The sequence below is a fragment of the Ictidomys tridecemlineatus genome, chromosome 15 (genome assembly GCF_052094955.1).
Source record: "Ictidomys tridecemlineatus isolate mIctTri1 chromosome 15, mIctTri1.hap1, whole genome shotgun sequence".
NCBI lineage: Eukaryota > Metazoa > Chordata > Mammalia > Rodentia > Sciuridae > Ictidomys > Ictidomys tridecemlineatus.
This window is the reverse complement of record NC_135491.1, coordinates 18,291,096-18,312,431: the sequence shown is the minus strand read 5'-3', so window position 1 is coordinate 18,312,431 and position 21,336 is coordinate 18,291,096. Positions and strand designations below refer to the sequence as shown.

The following is a 21,336-nucleotide window of genomic DNA, read 5'->3' as shown; positions in this document are numbered from 1 at the left end:
TAATTAGAATAAATTATTATATATATATATATATATAAATATGGAGTATAATATATATATAAAAATACACTCTACTGTCATGTGTATCTAAAAAGAACAACAACAATAGCAACAAAAAAGACAGGGTCTCCATAAGTTACCCAGGCTGCTGAGGATCCTTCTGCCTCAGTCTTCTCAACACAGTCCTTTGTCTGCCATAGTTAATATGGACTTTATTACCTTGAGTGGACTTCTACTTTTCCCCTGGATGATCTTTTATAATTACCATTATTATTATGTTAAGATTTATAGAAGCATAGCTAAAATTTCCTGTGTCTTCAACACATATTACACTGTAATAAATTTTTGATATAATTTATTTTGGAAAGGGACCCATAATACAACTTATAGGGCTGGGGTTGTAGCTCAGTGGTAGAGTGCTTGCCTAGCATATGTAAAGCTCTAGGTTTGATCCTCAGCACCACACATAAATAAATAAGTTAAATAAAGGTATTGTGTTCATCTACAATTGAAAAAAAAATTTTTTTTAAATTAAGAAAGAAAACCAAAAAAACCCCCCAACAACATACACAGTTTTTCCAAAAACATTCACAGTAGCTGGGCCTGATAGCATACTCCTGCAATCCCAGGCACTTGGGAGGCTGAGGCAGGAGGATTACAAATTCAAGGCTAACCTGGGAAATTTAGCAAGAACTTGTCTCAAAATAAAATTTAAAAAGGGCTGGGTATGTAGCTTGATAGTTGAGTATTTGCCTAGTATGTGTGAGTCTCTGGGTTCGACCCCCCAGTATCATTTTAAATAAAACTACATGTACAAATATGGGCTGTTTAGGAAACATATAATCGATGGTTATATCTATTTAGGAATATTTAGTACTATTTGTTTGCTTATTTACCTCATCCTTTTCCTCAATCTATTTACAGTGAATATATGTCACTGATATAAAGGGTTTTATCCACCACAGTGCTTAGCCTAAGAAGTAGAAACCATTGCGTCTCTGCTGTTATTTTCATTAGCAATAAAGCATCATGTCCAAGGACAGAGTGTAATTTTGTCTGACTTGGTTAGCATTTGGTGTTGGCTCTGCCACCTCTGGGCATGTTTTTTCTTCTCCCTAGTTCTTTCCCCCATATATAGCATGGCAGCTTCTCCGTGCCTTAAGTTAATGCTTACTGTAGAGAGCTTTTTTTTTTTTTTTTTTTGGGCTGTGGATGTGTGTATGTGTGTGTATGTTTTATTTTATTTTTTAATATTTTTTAGTTATAGATAGATACAATAACTTTATTTATTTATTTTTATATGGTGCTGAGGATCGAACCCAGTGTCTCTCACATATGAGGTGAGCACTCTACCACTGAGCTACATCCCCAGCCCTGTATATGTGTGTGTATTTGTTGCTGGAGATAAAACTCAAGGCCTCACACATGCTAGGCAAGTACGTTACCACTGAGCTATAACCACAGCCCTCTTTTGTTAATATTTTACATGTTAGTTTCAGTGAGCTTGTTTTTTACATTTTAGTACTGTAGTATAATCATCAGCAGCACTTTCCATAGTTCAGGAATGGTCTGCTGTATTCTCTGGAGACACATTTAGGTCTCTGTATCACATTCTGGTCTGTTGGCTAGGTCATAATGTAATGACTCTGGAATTATCATAAAGACAAAAAAGGCCCCATAAATAATAAGGTTGAGGACACTTGGAACCAAATGTAATGCGTAAGGTATAAGTATTAAAGAGAAAAAAATGATTGAATAGCTCTGGAATTTCTAATAAAAGGACCCAGTCTGGATCAACTTCATTTCACTCACTCAAACTTTTAAACTGATCAGAAATAAATGGATATATGACCGTTTTACTTGTTCTTAGTAGGAATGTGAGGAAGGTTGAGTGAAGTTAAATAGAACACTGAACTTAGTGAGAAATTACTTGTTTTACTTATTTTTAATTTTTTTAAAATTATTGTTTTTTATTTTATAACTATTGTTTTTTAAAAAAGTTTTTGGTTGTGGATGGACACAATACTTTTATTTTGTTTATTTTTACGTGGTTCTGGGGATTGAACCCAGTGCTTCATGCATACTAGGCAAGCACTCTACCACTGAGCCATAACCCCAGTCCAAAATTACTTGTTTTAATATGAAAGATCCAAAATGTTTTGGGAGATGGGGTAGACTTGGGCACTCCATATTTATGAGCATAAACAGATATTAAGGACTGAATCAGGCCTTGAGCCTAGAGAAGAGTTAATTAAAACTAAAATTTGAAATACTCTAGGAAGTTAGAGTTGACATCTGCATGTCCTATAATGACTATGGTAGTGTAGAGAGGGTGGTCTTTTTTTTTTTAATATTTTAAAGTTGTTGATGGACCTTTATTTTTATTTATTTGTATGTGGTGCTGAGAATTGAACCCAGTGCCTCATGCGTGCCAGGCAAGTGTGCTACCACTGAGCTACAACCCCAGCCCCAGGGTGGTCTTTTGATGCTCAAAAATGGATGACCTTAAATTAACATCTCTTTTTTTAAAATATTTATTTATTTATTAGTTATTGGCAGACACAACATCTTTGTATGTATGTGGTGCTGAGGATCAAACCCGGGCCGCACGCATGCCAGGCGAGCGGGCTACTGCTTGAGCCACATCCCCAGCCCCAAACATCTCTTTTTATAATCTCAATTAAATATAAAAATCACCAAAAAGAAAAGTCATTCTGGTTATATCTATGAGCATAGTATACTTAGCAGCTAATGTAATGCCACCATTGGAGATTTCCAGAAAACAGGACTCCATTTCAGTAGATCTCCAGTGGTTATCAATAATCTAGCCCTCCTTATGTTTGGTGTCCATCCACTATTGTGTCTACGCCCTGGATCTTATTGTAGGGAGACAGAGAAGCCTATTAATTTGAACACAGCTTTTTGGAGTCAAACAGAACTGGCCAGTTCTGTTTGACTTATTACCTACTTGATATTAAGCAAGGTTGTTTGTGTGCATGTGTGTGTGTGTTATTTTGTTTTGTTTTGATCTCTAAGCCTTAGTGCTGTCAAGAATTGCTCACAGCCCACAGGGTCACATTCCCATGTAAGGTATGTGTTGTGGGTTAAACACTCAATGATAGCTGTTGATAGAGTTTCATTGTTACTGTAAACTTAAATGTCTGTCCTTGACAGTCCTTTCATTTTTCGTACCCAATTTGTCACATCTGTTCTGCTGTTGAACCCCATACCAATAAACTTTCTCCATGTGAAAGAAAAAATAGCTGTCTAAGGCCTTGGGGTCTCACTTTTCCAAATTTACATTAGGAAGACCCCCAAGGACTGGCCTACGCCTGGGTAAAGGAGGGGAACTAAGCTAAGAGGTAAGATATCAGAGAAAAGGTGGGCAGAGGCAGCCTGAAGTCAGAGCTCTGTCTTTCTGAGTAGGAGAAGTTTATACCTACGTTATTCAGGTAAATTTAAGAGCAGAGTCATTGAAACAGCTTTTTCTGGGGTAACTACTGGTTTGGCTTTTTTTTTTTTTTTTTTGGTAGTACTGGGTTCTGAACCCAGGGTACTTTACCACTGAGCCATATTCCAATCCATTTTTATTTCTGTTTTGTTTTGAGACAGGGTGTTGCTAAGTTGTCCAGGTTGCCTCAGCTTCCTAAGTGTCTGGGATTACAGGTGTGTGCCACTGCACTTGGCTTGATTGGTTTTGAATGAGTTATTTACAACACATATTTTGTCACAATCCTAATTTGGGTTGATGAGTTACATATCATAGGTAGGAGGAAGGAGGTGCATGGTAGCTGAACTCTTATTATCATAGTTTCTTATTTATAGAGAAGACACTTAGATTACATGATTCATCTAAGATCAGCCATATAGTAAATGGTGGGGACAGCACACTGAAAATGCCTTTTCAGCTGTTTGGCTCTCTTCCCCTGCTTATTCCTATAACAGCATTCCCCACCACTTCCACCATTTCACCACTGCAACAAAACGACTTGCCCTGACTCCATCCTTCCATAGAGGTGGTCCACACCATCATTATCAGAAGAGTGTCCTGTTCTGGACCCTTCATCAGGCCATCAGAAGCATTTCTGAGAATATTTCCTTTATGAGAGGAAGGGGCAGCCATCTCTTTCCCCTTGGTCATGTCCTCAGAGAACCTTTTCTTTACCACCTACCCCTTGATGTTCATTCTCCTACAGCATCTGACCTTGTGTATCCATTTATGACTTTGTTGTCTCCCTTACCCTCCTTAGAATGATTTTTGGGACTTGCTTATTCTCTTTCTTATATTATTATCAGGCTTTTGTGCTTTATATATATTAGGCATTCACATATATATTTCTTGTAAGGGTGAATGATTCATTATTATTGGTCAGAAGTTGTGAGAATATGACCCCAGAGCAAATGGTTCATGGCATCCTCACTGTCTCCTCCTTCTCCACTTCCCCATAATCTGCCAAAATGCAGATTAGGAGGGGGATGAAGAATTTGTGTCCTTGAGGAGCCAGCATCACTTCTCTGTGTCTGCACTATGTGGAGCTTCAGGACACACTTAACTGTGCCAGTTAAGGTTGAATTTCTATCATGTACCTGATCTAGTACCACTAGCCCTTAGTTGTATTGAGTCTGTTCAAGTAGTGGGGACACACTGGCTAAAGGCACAGAAAGATAATTCAAATGACTATTATATCCAGTTTGTGTCGCCATGACAAAGTTTCATAACTTTTGTATGACTTAGTCTTCATGTCTATAAAATAGGGATGACTATAAGGATTGTTCCTAGGATTAAGTGTGATAACCCATGTGAAAAATTTTTTAAAATTTTTTTTAGTTGTTGAATACCTTTATTTTTATTTATTTTTATGTAGTGCTGAGAATCAGACTCAGTGCCTCACACATGCTAGGCAAGTGCTCTGCCACTGAGCCACAACCCCAGAACCCCCATGTGAAATCTTTAGCATTGCTTAAGTACAAGCTGGGAGCTCAATTAAAGCTGGCTGTGATTACATACAGTACTAAATATTATTTATTGGTGTATTATGGTTGTATGTAACAATGGGATTTATTGTTACATATGCTTACCTGCACACAATATAATAATATAATTTGTCCAGTTTCACTCCCAATCTCTTCCCACCTCTCTCTGCACCTTCCTTTTGGTCTCTTTCTTCTACTGATCTCCCTTTGATTTTCATGAGATCTACTCCCACTTTTCTTTCTTTTCCTTTTTTCCTCTCTAGCTTTTACATAAAAAATATATACATATAATAGTATACATATTATATAATATGTATATATTCAAATGACTATTATATCCAGTTTGTGTCGCCATTATATATATATAATATATATATTTATATATATATATTATATATAAATAAACAAACATATAGTCCCTGACCTTCTTATTTCACCAAACATAATGGTCTCTGAGTCCATCCATTTTCCTGCAGATGACATAATTTTATTTTTTTTGACTGAATAAAACTTCATCGTGTATATGTGCCACGTTTTCTTTATCCATTCATCCATTGATGGACACCTAGGCTGGTACCATAGTTTGGTTATTCATGTCATGTATTTCTGACTGCGTGCGTTACCTGTGTCCCTCACCTTGTCCAATCTAGTATAGACCACTGATAGGGAAGAGCTCTGAATGTGGTGGAAGTGGAAACCCAGGAAGTTCAGGTGGGGTTTCAGCATCTGGGTTGTTCACTACGGTGAGAGGATGGTTTGGTTTGAGGTCTTTTGTTTGCTTTTGTTTGGTCCTGGTGATTTCCACAGGGGGAATATGATTCAGAGGGAATAAGTATATACAGAGAGTTGGCCTGTTCCTGTATCTCCAGGGAACAGAGCTCTGACTGGTAGGGATGGAGAGGGTGTACAGTAAAAGACAGCATTGGACATGGGTGTTAAGTGGTAAAAGATCCAAGGTTGAATCATATTTGGGGCTGCTTCAAGGGGCAGAACTGGACTGGAGCATAGGTACTTCAAAAGACAATGGAGCCAGGCTCAGTGGTACACATCTATCATCCCAGCAGCTCTGGAGGCTGAGGCAGGAAAATTGTGAGTTCAAAGCCAGCCTCAGCAAAAGTGAGATGTTAAGCAACTCAATGAGACCCTGTCTCTAAATAAAATACAAAATAGGTCTGGGGATGTGGCTCAGTGGTGAGTGCCTTTGAGTTCAATCCCTGGTATCTGCCCTACCCCCACCCCCCTCACTCCCCCCTCACCCCCATCCCCTCACCTCCATCCCCCCACCCTCACATTCCCTCATCCTCATCCCCACCCCACCCCCCAAAAAAACAATGGAAGCAGTTCCAAACCTTCACCAGCTTCCCAAGGCAGGGCCCTAAGGGCTGGCAGCCAGTGAAGCTTCTCACATTTGCTCCTTCCATTTGGATGAATTGCAAATGTATAAAGTAATTTTTTGTAAGTCATCTATATTAGCCAATGAAAAAAGAAAAAATACCTTCCACATATACACACACACATAAACAAAATCTCAATTTGATGGAACGTGATGAAAGGGTTATAATAATTTTTGTTGGTATTGTCAGATTTGGTATGGGCAAAAGCGCTATGAGAGATTTGGCAGGGGGGTGTTAGTAATCTGGAATATCTGTGCTCAAATTGCTTTGCGTATGGTAAATTCTTGCTCTCCTTTAAAGAACAAGAAATAGGAAATCCTAGAGAACACATTGTAGCTGTGGTTAAGGCAAGAAAGAAAACAGGGAGCAACAAACAATGTCAGAGAACAGCTGATGCCAGATTGCCAGATAAATGTACTTTCATATTTTAAAATGTTTATAGTACACATATTTCAGTGTGTGTGTATGTACATATGTATAATTACATGTTAACCCTATATGTCAATGTGATATTATGAATAGTACTTTTTTAAAATGAATTTCCTATTTGGGCCATTAACCAGTTAACACTATGTATCAGGTCAGTGGGTTCCTACTAAACTGGTGAATGGAGTTGTATAATATGTTTTGTTGCCTCCTACAAGACTGGTCTGTCAGCTTTATTTCTTAAGATTGAAAATATGACTTACAATGATGTTAATAACTATATTAACACTGTTATTAAAATAACTAGTATCTTTGGATTCCATTTCCAATGGGATTTTTTTTTATAAGTCACACTGATCTATCAGATTTTGAATCACATGGCTTTTACTTTGCCTTCTGAACACTGCATGGACATAATTGGAATTGTGGATTGCTCTAGTTCAGCATGAGCTCAAAGACAACCAGGGTCAGTGTGAGCCAGAGTCCAGGTGATAGGAGTGGAGAACAGGAATACAGATACTTGGCAGGAAGTTGGAAGATTTATTTGAATCTGGGGACTTGCTGTTTGGTTGAGATATTTTGACTTCTAGGCATCAGGCAGCTAGGTCCATATATGAGAACAAAGGCAGATCCTTCTAAAGCATGGTGACTTTTTCACTTTGTATAATTTCATAATTCCATAGTCATTGATAGTTGAATTTATTATGCTGATCCATCAGTAACCTGCAACCTAAAAAATCCTGGCTTTCTTGTTTTTGCAGGTGTTGGGGCGATGTTTCTTGACAGTGGTACAAGTCCATTTCCAGTTTTTGACCCACGCATTACAGAAGGTCCAGCCAGTGGCTCACTCTTGCTTTGCCGAGTTTGTTGTGCCAGAAAAAAAGAACAGTGGTGGCAGTGGCTTATCTGGCCTGGGCCATACACCCGAACTGGAGGAAGCTGTGCGATCCTGGCGAGGGGCTGCTGAGGTAACTAACTTTGGGGAGGTTGGGCCCTGTGTTCAAATGGGAGAGGATCCAGAAGGCCTTTGCCTATTGGTTCTCAAAAGGGCCATTTTCTTTAGAAATGTAAGTTTTAAACTGCTCTCATTAGCTTGTTCACTTATTTAACAGTGAACATCTTTGTGAATGCCCTTTGGGGCAGGCCTGTGCCAGGCACTGAGCTAACAGCTTTTTCCCACAGCCTGCTGGGAGAAGGCTTATAAAACCAGGGTGAAGAGAGCTGTGGTAGAGATGTTACAGGCAGAGAGGAGGGGCCCTACTTTTGAATAGGAGTGGTACAGGAAAGCTAGAAGAGAGGAACAAGGGAGAAGGCTAGTGCCTAAATCAGCAAAGACAGGATGGAGCTGGCTGGTGAGGGGAAATGCTCAGCAAGGAAGCTGGGTAGGTGAGCAGGAGTGTTTGGCAGACAGATGGAACGCCAGGCTCCAAAGCCACAATCATACCAAATGAAAACTCAGTGAATATAGGAATTTCTTCCTTCTAGTTCTGGAAATTGAACCCAAGGACAGTCTATTACTGAGCTACTTCCCAGCCCTCTCTAAACTTTATTTTGAAATAGGTTCTTGCTGAGTTGTCTAGGCTGGCCTCAGACTTGTGATCCTCAGCCTCCTGATTAACTGGGATTACACATGTTGTCACCACACCCAACTGAAAATAAGGAATTTTTTTTTCTTTCTTTCTTTTTTTTTTTTTTTTCCAGTACTGGGGATTGAACCCAAGGGTACCCTATCACCGAGCTACATCTCCAACCCATTTCATTTTTTAAAAAATTTGAGAGAAGATCTCACTAAGTTGCCTAAACTGGCTTCAAATTTACAATCTTCCTACCAACTAAGCCTCCCAAGTTTCTAGATTATAGGAGTGTGCTTTTGTTTTTTGATAACCAAATGATTCTCTTTTAGAAGGCTTAACATATTTATAGTTTTTAGTTCTTTAAGATTCTTAACTGGTCCAACTCTATCTAAGCCCTCATTTGTCAGTTGCTTTGCATGTGATTTGAGCAATTCTTCAGTACTGCTTTATTTGACTCCATGAAGTCTTCAATCTTTTGAAAGATCATCGATTTCCCAACACAGCAGATATGTTCATAAAACCCAGTTACCAACAAAAGGTAGACCAAGGAAGAGATTGGCTCCACTATTGGGTAGATATCGCATTAGTGGGACTGGTATGGCATGTTCATCAGGGTTGGAGGAAGAAGAAATGCCAGTGAATTAGTGAGTATTCTCATTTCCCACACAACCTAATGACTGAAGGGACCTGCCACAGTGGTGGGCAGCAGGCTTTCTCTGAGCCTGTTGGGCTGGAGAGTCCTGTCTAGCATAAGATTCCTTTTCTTTTTTCTTTTTTTTTTTTTTTTTAAGAGAGAATTTTTTAATATTTATTTTTTAGTTTTCGGTGGACACAACATGTTTGTTTGTATGTGGTGCTGAGGATCGAACCCGGGCTGCACACATGCCAGGCGAGTGCACTACCGCTTGAGCCACATCCCCAGCCCAGGATTCCTTTTCTAGTCTCTGATTTGGCCTTCTCCACTCCTTTTCCATAACCGGAAGAATTTAAATATGAGCAAATCAAAAATACAAATTCTCTGTGTTGGGGCTGGGGTTGTAGCTCAGCGGTAGAGCGCTCGCCTAACATGTGCGGGGCCCTGGGTTCAATCCTCAGCACCACATAAAAATAAATAAAATAAAGGCATTGTAACCAACTACACCTAAAAGATAAATTTAAAAAAATTTTTAAAATTAAAAAAAAAAAAGTCTGCATTATGGAGCCCTCTCATAAAATCAGAAACAACACATTTCTTTTTCTTTTTTCTTTTTTTTAAGTCTCAGAAAGTCTACATGTGGGCTGGGATTGTAGCTCAGTGGTAGAGCACTCGCCTAACACTCGTGAGACACTAGGTTCAATCCTCAGCACCACATAAAAAAATAAATAAAGGCATTATGTCCATCTACAACTAAAAAAAAAAAAAAAAGAAAGAAAGGAAGAAAATCTGCATGTATTATTATTATTATTTTTTACTTTTAACAATTAAAATACTCATATAGAAAAACATACTTTTGCTAACTTCCTGGAGGAAGGCTGTGCATTAAGACTTTGTAAGTTATTAAATTTAGACTGTTTTCCTGGTTTTGAAAGAAATCCCTCAATTCCTCTGTGGGGTAGTTAGGAGCATGGCCCCTTGATGGTAAGAGTGGCTGAGAAGCTTTTTCTTCTGTCCAGCCCCACCCTCCAGCATGCAGGTCTTCTTGATGGTTGATATAGGCTGTTAATTTTTAATTTTCTCTCCCTGAGAATATAGCAAAGTTGGTAGACCCAGAAAGTATTCTGGGCATTAGGAAGAAATACATTTGGGACTAAAAACTGAGTCATATTGCTTGTAAATGCTACTGAACAATCACCATTTGTAGAACTTAGGCAATGTATTTTTTGCAGACATTGTAATACTATCCTTTGTTTTTAGTATTAGAAAAAAAAAAGCTGTGACTTTATCTAGGACTTACTGCTATTTCACAGAGTATAAGATAGTTTATAGTTAAGGAATAGTATTTTGATTTATTGTCTAGTTTGAAATTTCCATAATTAAATTGGAAGTGTATTTATTTTATGTCTTAGAAATCTCCTTTAATCCTAAATTTTATTTATTTATTTAGTGGTGCTAGGGATTGAACCTGAGGCCTTGCACACAATAGGCAAGTGCTCTACCATTGAGCTATATTCCCAGTCCTAATCAAAACTGTTAAACATAATTTTTCACTTTGATGGGTGGTCAGTTGAGACTTTTGTCCTGTCATTTGGCTTCACCAACCTCTCTCTCTCTCTGTCCTCCTGTCTTCTGGGCTCCAGCCTCCTGACTATTCTCCTCACATTTGGAAACCTTAGTACCTGGTCACTCTTCTCTGCTCCATCTGCTGGCATCATTCATGCTGAAAATTCACCCCACATGAGACCTTCTAGGGATCCCTTGACCATCTCACCTGACCTTTTCCTCCACCCACTTTAGTTTTTCTAGTCTTTTCTTCCCTCTTCACACTCCCTTTGTTTCCACCTAGTGCCCCTACGCCACTACACTGAGAAAATAGAATCCCCCTGACATTAGCCTTTCTTCTCCCATTACCAAAATGCTGTTGCTCACCCCGCTCCCCACTGCTGCCCTGCTCTGCTTCAGACCCATCCTCTTCCTTCCTGACAACAGAGGAGGTGCATTCTCTAGTCCAGAGCTTTCCCCAACCCCACTTGGCCCCCATCCTTGAGGGCCTGGCTTCTGTGGTGGGGCCCTGTGTTGTTTTGGGTTGTGGTGGTGGTTGTTTGGAGGTACTAGAGATTGAATTCAAGGCATCACATGCTTAGTAGTCAGGCTATCTACCACCAAGCTACATTCTTAGCCCAGAACCCTGTATTTTCTCTCTTTCATTCTCCATCTGTTTCTACCAGCATTCAAACAGGAAAATCCACCTTATTTCTCCACCTTTTTTCTCTGCTGTTTTCACAGCTAACTTCTTGGATCAGTTGTCTGCCTTTTTGTCACCTTTGATTGATTCTAAAGATAATTATTATGAAGGATTTCAAGCATATTGAACAAATGAAGCTTAACTTTTTTTTGCTACATTTACCTCATGCCTTTTATTTTTAACCAAAAAAAATATTACAGTTGTAGTTGAATCTCTTTTGTACCTCTCTGCTACCTTATTCACATCCTTTACTCACTAGAGTAATTTTGAAGTCAATTTGGAGTCTGGCTTCTGTGTATATTTTTATATTTTTACTATATGTGCATGGATTCATACTTAATATAAGCTATTATTTTGCACAATTTGAAATTTTACATAAATGTCATCATTCAGCTCCCTGAAATCTGGATTCTACTCTTACATAAGAACATGTCTTCTCTTGTCAAAGTCACATGTGCCTTTCTTTTGTATTTTCAGAGCATTCAGCTGCTCACAGTATCTCCAAGGGGGAAATACTCTTCTTGTAGCAGGGGCTTCTTCATGTCTACCGTCACTACCCTAGTTTAGAGGATCATTATTTCTACTCAGGACTCTTTTCTCCTCTCCTTGATTTGCTATTTTCATTTTAAAATTGGATGATGTTGTTTCTAATATCCTTAGGGGCTGTGGACCCCGCAAATCCTGCCATATCTAGCTTCTTTGGTCACTCTCCTCCTTGTCACTGGACTACAGATCCTTGACTATGTCTCATTCTTCACCTTGGTTCCTTGGTCTGTATTAGTACCTGTCTGCTGGTCCTGACACACTCTCATACCCCTGCAGTTCCATTGACTACCTTCTTACCCAGCCCTTTTTTCAGCATCTAGGATGTTCCCTGTTACAGTGCTATATTTGCTTCTCTCAGTGTGTTTTCTGATTTTTAATTCTGTTTTGTCTGCCTTTTTGGTTCATGAGCATATCAACTCCAGGAGGGTAGGGGCCAGGTTTTGTGCTCTAGAATGTATCTGGAAATAACCAACATAACCCCCTGTCGGCAAAATATCTGTATTATTTATTTTTCACTTTTTTTTCTTTTTCTTTTTTTTTTTTTTTTGGTGCTGGGGATTGAACCTAGGGCCTTGTGCATGTGAGACAAGCACTCTACCAACTGAGCTATATCCCCAGCCCCAAAATATCTGAATGAATTATATTTTTTTTGTTTTTGTTTTGGTACTGGGAATTGAACCCAGGGGCATTCTACCTCTGAGCTATATTCCCACCTCACTCCACCCTTTAAAAAAAAAAAAATAGTTGTAGAAGGACACAATACCTTTATTTTATTTATTTATTTATTTTATGTGGTGCCGAGGATTGAACCCAGTGCCTCACACATGCTGGACAAGCATTCTACCACTGAGCTACAACCTAAGCCCCTCCACCCTTTTTTAGTTTTTTGTTTTGAGATAGGGTCTTCTAAATTGCTGAAGCTAGCCTTGAACTTGGGAACCTTTTGCCTCGATTTCCTGAGCAACTGGCATTGAGTGAACAATTTTTTTTTTTTTTTTCGAGGCCAGGTACCGAGGATTGAACTCAGGGGTACTTGACCACTGAGCCACATCCTCAGCTCTATTTTGTATTTTATTTAGAGACAGGGTCTCACTGAGATGCTTAGCACCTTGCCATTGCTGAGGCTGCTTTGAACTAAGGATCCTCCCGCTTAGCCTCCTGAGTTGCTGGGATTATGGGTATGCACCACTGTGCCCAGCATGTGAACAATTCTAAGGTCAAATGGTTTTAAACTGTAAGACTGTTAGGATTCAGGAAATGGTAATTTATATATAATTTGTGAAACTAAACCTTTGGAATATGACAACATTGAAGCTGTTAGTTGTTTTCTTGTAGTCCTACAGGTTTGATAAATATTACAGTTCCTAGCCTGTCCTGGAAGAACAAAGGTAAACTATTAAAAAATGTTATTCGTTTCACAAATACTATTGCAACAAAACTAAAAATTGAAAGACAATTCATTTTTAATCCCTTCACCCCTCTAATAAATCAAATATATATTTTTCTGTATTTTCTTCTACTCCTGACCCACATCTATGTTTCCATTTCATAACATGATATAATTTCTTCCTGTTTTTCCTGTCTTGCTTATATACTCTACATAAACATACTTACTGACTGAAAATGGGGGGAGACAAGGTCTAAATAAATTGATAAGGGCCTCACTAAAGCCTCACTAAGTTGCTGAGGCTGGCCTTTGAACTTGTGACCTCCGTCTCAGCCTCTGGAATCACTAGGATTACAGCCATGGGCCTGCTGTGCTCAGCTATATTGGTATGGCTTTTTACTTCAGTTCACTCAACTAGATATATTCTTTTGTTTTCTCTTCTGGAAACTCCAAATGCCAGTATTCTAGGTTATCTATCTTTAAAGCAGGGAAATTAAAAATGTGTAAATGTTTATATGTATGTACATAACAGGTAAATCTTTTTTCCAGTGTTTCTAAGATAAAGTAATGTTACATCAGGTTTGCTTTCTCTTTGATATAATTAATTTAGGCTTTCAAAATTTTGGGCTGCTTGCTTTATTACATGGATGATGCAGAACCTCTGGCTTATATCTAATGCTTAGATGGTCTCTTGCTTTATTTTGGTTTTGGGATTTTTTTTGTTATTACTGGTTTAATTTTGCTAGTAATTGTAACATCCTTTTTTACTTACCAGTCTATTTTTATATTTTAGGCAACATCTAGATTAAGAGAAAGAGGCTGTGATGGTCGCCTGGCAGGAATTGAAGTTCAGCAGCTCTTTTGTTCTCAAAGTGCAGCAATTCCTGAGCACCAACTAAAAGAACTGAACATAAAAATTGACAGTGCTTTGCAAGTAAGTTTTTCAAAGCTGGAATATTGATGTCCAAGGCAAGGAACTAGTTTTGATGTTGAACCATTAGAATAATAAAGTTGTAATTGACCTCAAGTCTTCTAAAACTCTTAAAAATTTTAAATTCCTATTTTCATTAGATTTGTCATTCTAATCTGCTGTATAATCTTGATTCCTGAAAATAATTTGTTTGCAGGCATATAAGATAGCTCTGGAAAGTTTAGGCCACTGTGAATATGCAATGAAAGCTGGCTTCCACCTAAATCCAAAGGCGATTGAAGCAAGTTTGCAGGTATTCTATCCTATCTTTTCCTTTCCTTTCCTCCCTCCCTCCCTTGCTTCCAGCCATCCTTCCTTCCTTCATCTCTGTCTCTCTCTCTTGTCCCTTCCTTCCTACCTTCCTTTATTTCTTTATTTATCTTTCATGTGTTTATTTACTTGGCAAGTATTGATTCAGTACCTGCTACATGCCTGGGTTGGTTTTAGGAACCCCATCCCTGTTTATAGTGCATTGGAGGGGAGGACCAAAAAGGGAGGGACAAATATTTGGAAATCAGATGGTGCAGAAAGCTATAGAGAAACATAATACAAGGTGGGGACATGTTTAGGAGTGTGTATATGGTAGATGGGAGGAAACCATACCATCTTTTTTTTTTTTTTTTTTTACCTTTATTTCTCTTATTTATTCTTATGTGAGGCTGAGGATCAAACCCAGGGTCTTGCACGTGCGAGGCGGGCGCTTTGCCGCTGAGCCACAACCCCAGCCCCAACCATACCATCTTACACTGGGTGCTCTGGTAGTCTGCACTACCTGAGAACATGGTTTGTTAACATGGTGGACAATAGAAATGGGAGCGTGCTAGGCTGGCAGGCGTAGGTTGTAGTGACTAGAATGTTCAGAGGGCTGGCAATTTGTAGAACTAGATCAAAGAGAGGAAGCAGTGGCCTATGGGGGCCTTCTGTGCCCCTCTGTGTGCCATAGACAGCACCACAGTTATATTTCTCTATCTGGTAACTCTTGGGAGCTGTGAGGGATATTTATGTGGTCCAGTCTGAACCAAGTGTTTTGACAGATGAGGTATGGATAACCTCTCTTCTTTTCCAGGGTTGCTGCAGTGAGGCAGAAGCCCAGCAGACTGGGCGGAGGCAGACACCCCCACAGCCCATGCAGTGCGAGCTTCCCACTGTCCCTGTGCAGATAGGATCACACTTCCTGAAGGGCGTCTCCTTTAATGAGTCGGCAGCGGACAATCTGAAACTTAAGACGGTAGCTTTCCATGGGGTTCCATGGGGTTTCAGCAGCCAAGTGTGAACTTGGAAATAAGAGTTCTTAAGGGTTTGTGAGGAACAGATTAAAAAACAAAACAGGTTAAAGAAGGAGGCTGTGACCTTTCTTGGTAAAATGATGATCCTGGGGTTTGCACGTGCTAGGTGAGTGTGAGTGCTCTACAACTGAGCCTTCTGGTGACTTTTTTTTTTGGTAGTTGTAGATGGACAGAATACCTTTATTTATTTTTATGTGGTGTTAAGGGTTGAACCCAGTGGCTCATATGTGCTAGGCATGCACTCTGCCACTGAGCTACAGCCCCAGCCCTCTGGTGACTTTTTTAAATAACTTTATTTTGTATTTTTTTTTTAATATTTATTTTTTTAGTTGTAGTTGGATACAATGCCTTTATTTTATTTATTTTTATGTTGTGCTGAGGATCAAACCCAGGGCCTTGCACGTGCTAGGCGAGCACTGTACCACTGAGCCACAACCCCAGCCTGTTAATAACTTTATTTATTTATTTTTCTATATGGTGCTGAGGATTGAACCCAGTGCCTCACACATGCTAGACAAGTAAGTGCTCCACCACTGAGCAACAACGCCAGCCCCTCTGGTGACATTTTTAATGAAACATTTGCCAAAAAAGTTTCATTGAAATTTCATTCAAAAAAAAAAAAAAAAGAAATTTTATTCAAATGTTTAACCTAAAAGATTTGGAAGTATATTGTAAAATATTATCCATGATTAGTATTTCTTATGGACTTTTGAGAAGTAGGAGGAGAAATCTTATAATAATGCAGTATAGTGGCCATTTTTGGAGTAACATGGATGTCAGGCTTATGCTAAGTGCTTCCCATGCATTATCTCATTTAATCCTTCCTTTTAAGGTGGGTAATGCCCTTTCTTACTTGATATGGGGGAACTGAGGCCCAAGGTCATAGAGCTAGAAAATGGTAGAGCTGGAATTTGAGGTCATGGGAACCTGTTTGTAGATCCTGCATACCTGACCATTTGGTCATCCAAAGTAAAGTTGAAGTTTCAATTGGTATTTACTTTTACCAGATGATTTTGTTTCCTTATTTGGAAGGATTCAGAATTTCCAAATTCTTCAACCAGTTTGCAACAAGAGATTGCTAAATAATTTTTTACTTTGTGCTGACGTAGAAATCACATGTTTGTTATTAATGTATGTGTATTCATATCTAGCAATTCATCATGGGATTGGAAAATCTCTGAGGGTGACTCATGATGATAATTGCTTAAGAAATTCAAATGGTATGATCTGGATGTACTTAAAATGCTTTTTTCTTGAGGATGATTATATAAATGCATTTCTATAAATTTTATAACCTTGCATGGCTTTGTTTTAAGATGTGAACTCTTTTTGTCAATTTATAGCATACAATGTTACAGTTGATCAAGGAAGCAGGCTGCTATAATGGACTTACACCCAGAGATGATTTTCCAGTGACTGAAGTACTGAACCAGGTGTGCCCATCTACATGGCGGGGTGCCTGCAAGACTGCTGTGCAGCTTCTATTTGGCCAAGCTGGACTGGTGAGTATGTGTGAAGGATGAGAAAAAAATAGAAGATACATTTCTTTCTTTTTAAAAATTTTTTTTAGTTATGTGTTGAAGTTTTTTTTTTATTATTTGCCTTAATAAATTTTATATTTAGTAAGATTTTGAGTAACAAAGGTAAGGTAGAGTGTGCATTAAATAAGCAAATATTAAGTCTCATTAAGAGAACAGTAATTCATTCCTTTCATCAGAGTCAGTGATTTAATGTGACCTACTAAGGATCCATTTTCAGAGAGAGACTCTTTTCAGTAGCAGATCGGCTTTGGTCAGCTCAGGACTGTTTCACCCAAGGCTATGGGTAAAATAGAGATCTCTTGCTGGATGGTCCCTGGAGTTTTACCCAGCTTTCCATGAGTGACCTCAAGTAGAACAGACTTTTCAAACATTTGAGGATGTGGTATAGGCACATGTGTGAAAATAGTCAGTGACTTTCAAAGTTTTTCAGTGCTGCAAAATTTAGACCAGATTTTTTTAAATTAATATTTTAGAAGTAGTTGAACACAATACCTTTATTTTATTTATTTTTATGTGGTGCTGAGGATCGAACCCAGGGCCTCCACATGTTAGATGAGTGCTCTACTGCTGAGCCACAACCCCAGCCCCTAGACCAGATTTTGAAAAGCAAAAGAAGAATAGCATTAAAAAGTCTTTCTTAGGCTGGGGATATAGCTCAATGATAGGTTTCTTTCCTAGCATATATGAGGACCTTGGTTCAAAAAAGGAAGAATTTTTCTTTTCTTTTGCAGATTGATGGTATATATTGCAGGAAACCTAGTTACAAAATAATTTTGACAGGGCCCTTGACCTGGCCCAATGATTCTGCAGATGTAGTGGATGTTTTTCTGTTGCCAAACTGCCTCCTGTCTAAGACCTTTGCACTCTGTCCTCCTTTTACCTGGAAATCCTTTATCTCTCTGATCTTCATGTGGCTCACTCCTGTCATCTTCCTGGTGTGAGCTCCAGGATTACCTCCTCCAAGAGATCTCTCCTGACTGTGCTGGTATAAGTGGAATCTCTTTCTAGTAACTTCATTCTCCAGCTCTGTTTATCTCCTTATTAGCAATAAAATAACAACAACAACTCAAATGTACTGGTTTGGTCTTTTCATCTTTCAGAGAAAAAAGGGGGAAAAAAAATTGCCAAAGTTGGGTAAGATCAGGAGATTAGCATCTGAAATCACCATTTAGTTTGGCACCATTGACCTATATATAGCTTTATTTACTTGATTCCATTTTCTAATAAATGACTACTTTTTGGACAAGATATAGTACTTCAGTCAGAGATTAGAGGAAGCTAATTAGAGAAAATAGCTAATTTAGGAAAATGAGTCTGATGTCTACTTTATTCATGTAAAGAGCTATTGGGAAGATGTTTCTCTTCTGTTCCATGTAGCTGAGGGTTGTGGTGGCCCAGCTCAGGACAATTCTGTCTTGTAGAGGGCCAGACAAGAGCCTCTCCACAGAAAAGAGCTGTTTCCTTTAGGACCTATTCTTCAGTATAGGAACCACCAGGAGAAGTACTAAGTCGGAGATACCCTGCTGAAGTATGGAAGAATCACTGCCTTTAAGAGATCAGTCCAGGGCTGGGGATGTGGCTCAAGCGGTAGCACGCTCGCCTGGCATGCGTGCGGCCCGGGTTTGATCCTTAGCACCACATACAAACAAAGATGTTGTGTCCACCAAAAACTAAAAAATAAATATTAAAAAATTCTCTCTCTCTCTCTCTCTCTCTCTCTCTCTCTCAAAAAAAAAAAAAAAGAGATCAGTCCATATTCCCAGAGACCATTTAGCTGAAACTCAAAGAACTATGGCAATGCATTCTCCAGAAAGGAGTGTGCAAATAAGGTAGAAGGATACACAGGCTGTTGTGAGAAAACATTATAAGTCAAAAGGAAAAAATAAAAAAAGTCCTATTTTACTTAGAGACCAGAAACTTCTTCCTGGCCCTCTACCCCTGATTGTAGGGCACCTTTGTATGACTGACAAAAGAACCTTTGGATTCTGGTTCTGCGGGTGGGAGGAGAGAGGAAACACCTGTGTGGTCCAACAAAAGCTGTTCCTTAGACAGGAAATATTTCCTGAAGGACCAGCTGTGGGAACTCTGTTTATAGCAGTGGAAATCTACACCATTAGAGGCTGAATTTGGAATCATGATAAGCAGCTCTGTACAACTTGACTCCTGAACTATTATAGATTTGGTTTTAAAGTGTTTAATCTTCTTTTTTTTTAAAGATTTTTAAAATATGGACACAATATCTTTATTTATTTTATTTATTTTTATGTGGTGCTGAGGATCAAACCCAGTGCCTCGAATGTGTGAGGCAAGCTGAGCTATAATCCCAGCTCCTTATCATTGTTTTCTTGAAATTCTTTAGTTGTTTGAAAATATTCACATTGTCAAACTCTAGATTACATGAAATACTGTATTATCCATGTAGAATTAAAAACTCTTCTCCAAATAAGAGTAAATCATTGAAAGAAGAGTTGGTTCTTTGTCCTAAAGTAGTTCTGTATTTATTCATGATTAAGAATAAAATTTTCTTGGGCTGGGGATGTGGCTCAAGCGGTAGCACGCTCGCCTGGCATGCGTGCTGCCCGGGTTCGATCCTCAGCACCACATACAAACAAAGATGTTGTGTCCGCTGAGAACTAAAAAGTAAATGTTAAAAAAAAAAAAAAAAAAAAAAGAATAAAATTTTCTTTTAAAATGTTTCATCTGAGGGGCTTGGGATATAACTCAGTGGGCAGAGCACTTGCCTAACATCATGCACAAGGTCCTGAGTTTGATCCCCAGCACTGGAGGAAAAAAAAAGTTTTATCTGCCAGACACAGTAACAGATACCAGTTAACAGTAATTCCAGTGACACAGGAGGCTGAGGCAGAAGGATAAGAAGTTCAAGGCCAGTCTGGGCAACTTAGTGAGACCCATCTCAAATTAAAAATTAAAAGAGCTGGGGACATAGCTCAGTTGTAGAGTACCCCTGGGTTCAGTCCCTATTATGGCAGGGGCAGGAAGTAAGTAAGGTACAGTGGGTTCATCTCTCTGGCTTATATCTAGTCATTATAAATGGTCTTTTCTGGGGCTGAGAATATAGCTCAGTTGGTAGAGTGCTTATCTTGCATGCACAAGGCCCTGGGTTTGATCAAAAAAAAAAAAGAAAAAAGAAACAAATGGTCTTTTCTGAAGCTTTGGTTCATTGTTTAATCACATTTTACTTCATTCAAGTACATAGAAAAAAAGTTCTAAGATAAAAGAAACAGTAATTCCGAGTTAGCATTTATAGTGTGGAAAAGTGCCAGAGGTGCTTGAAAAGGTCAGTCATATCCTACACCAATAATTCAGTTTCTGATTAATAAGGTATCTTTTTTTTTTTTTTTTTTTTTTTTGAGTACTTGGGATTGAACCCAGGGCTTTGCACATGGTAGGCAAGCTGTCTACAACTGAACTATACTCCTGGCCCTTCTTGGTTTATTTTTGAGATATAGTCTCACTTAGTTACCTAGGCTGGCCTCAAATTTGTAATCCTCCTGCCTCAGCCTTCCAAGTAGCTGGAATTACAGGCCTGTACCACCATGCCCAGCTACTTTCTATTGTCTTCATGGACTGTTACTGGCCTTACCACAGTTGCACTGCCCTGGGATCACTCAGCATCAGTAGGCTCATGTTTCGGGTGTGTTTGTGATCGATTTTCCTTTCTGAAAGCTGGCAGTTGTTTTTTTTTTTTCTCTCTCTCTCTCTTAGGTGGTAGTTGACACAGCACAGATTGAAAATAAAGAAGCCTATGCCCCCCAAATCAGTTTAGAAGGCTCCAGAATCGTGGTTCAAGTCCCATCTACATGGTAACTTGACTCTTATATTATACCAGAAGCCTAAGCTGTGATTGAAGTTTGCACGTCTTTGAAATGATTGCTTTGTTTGAACAAGCCCAGTGTTGGCTGACACAGCAGGTCTTGTACGTGTGTGGGGTTACGGGAAGCAATGGCGTGTTAGTAGCATATGGCATCATTGTTGGTCTATGATCAGGAAGCCAAGATGTCTGCAAAATACCCTTATTGGCCATATGTTAACTGAAATACCATACTCTTAGGTCATGATCTTCATCACTGAGTTTAGAAGTTTTAAACTTTCTGTATCATTTTCTCTAAATCACCTATTATTTCTCTAAAGTTGAGTAGAGAGCATAGAATTTCTTCTTTTCCTTTGTCGATTCCAGCTACAACCCTGATGGTCTTTATCTTTCTGGGAATTGAAACTAGAGGCACACCCCTACTGAGCCACATCCTTATTCCCTTTTGAAATTTTTAAAATTTTTGAGGTATGGTCTTGCTAAGTTGCCAAGGCTAGCTTCAAACATGATCCTCCTGCCTGAGC

At 38.9% G+C, this 21,336-nt stretch overlaps 1 protein-coding gene across 1 annotated transcript in view; it reads left to right on the top strand.

The window, feature by feature from the left end:
• Positions 1-21,336, top strand: part of Garre1 (granule associated Rac and RHOG effector 1) — an 87,517-nt gene that overhangs the window by 46,205 nt on the left and 19,976 nt on the right. The window contains exons 4-9 of the mRNA XM_040280024.2: positions 7,556-7,762; positions 13,977-14,117; positions 14,311-14,406; positions 15,220-15,381; positions 16,783-16,941; positions 20,707-20,804. Of these exons, the coding sequence (XP_040135958.1) occupies positions 7,556-7,762; positions 13,977-14,117; positions 14,311-14,406; positions 15,220-15,381; positions 16,783-16,941; positions 20,707-20,804 (863 nt within the window). The remainder of the gene's footprint in view (positions 1-7,555; positions 7,763-13,976; positions 14,118-14,310; positions 14,407-15,219; positions 15,382-16,782; positions 16,942-20,706; positions 20,805-21,336) is intronic.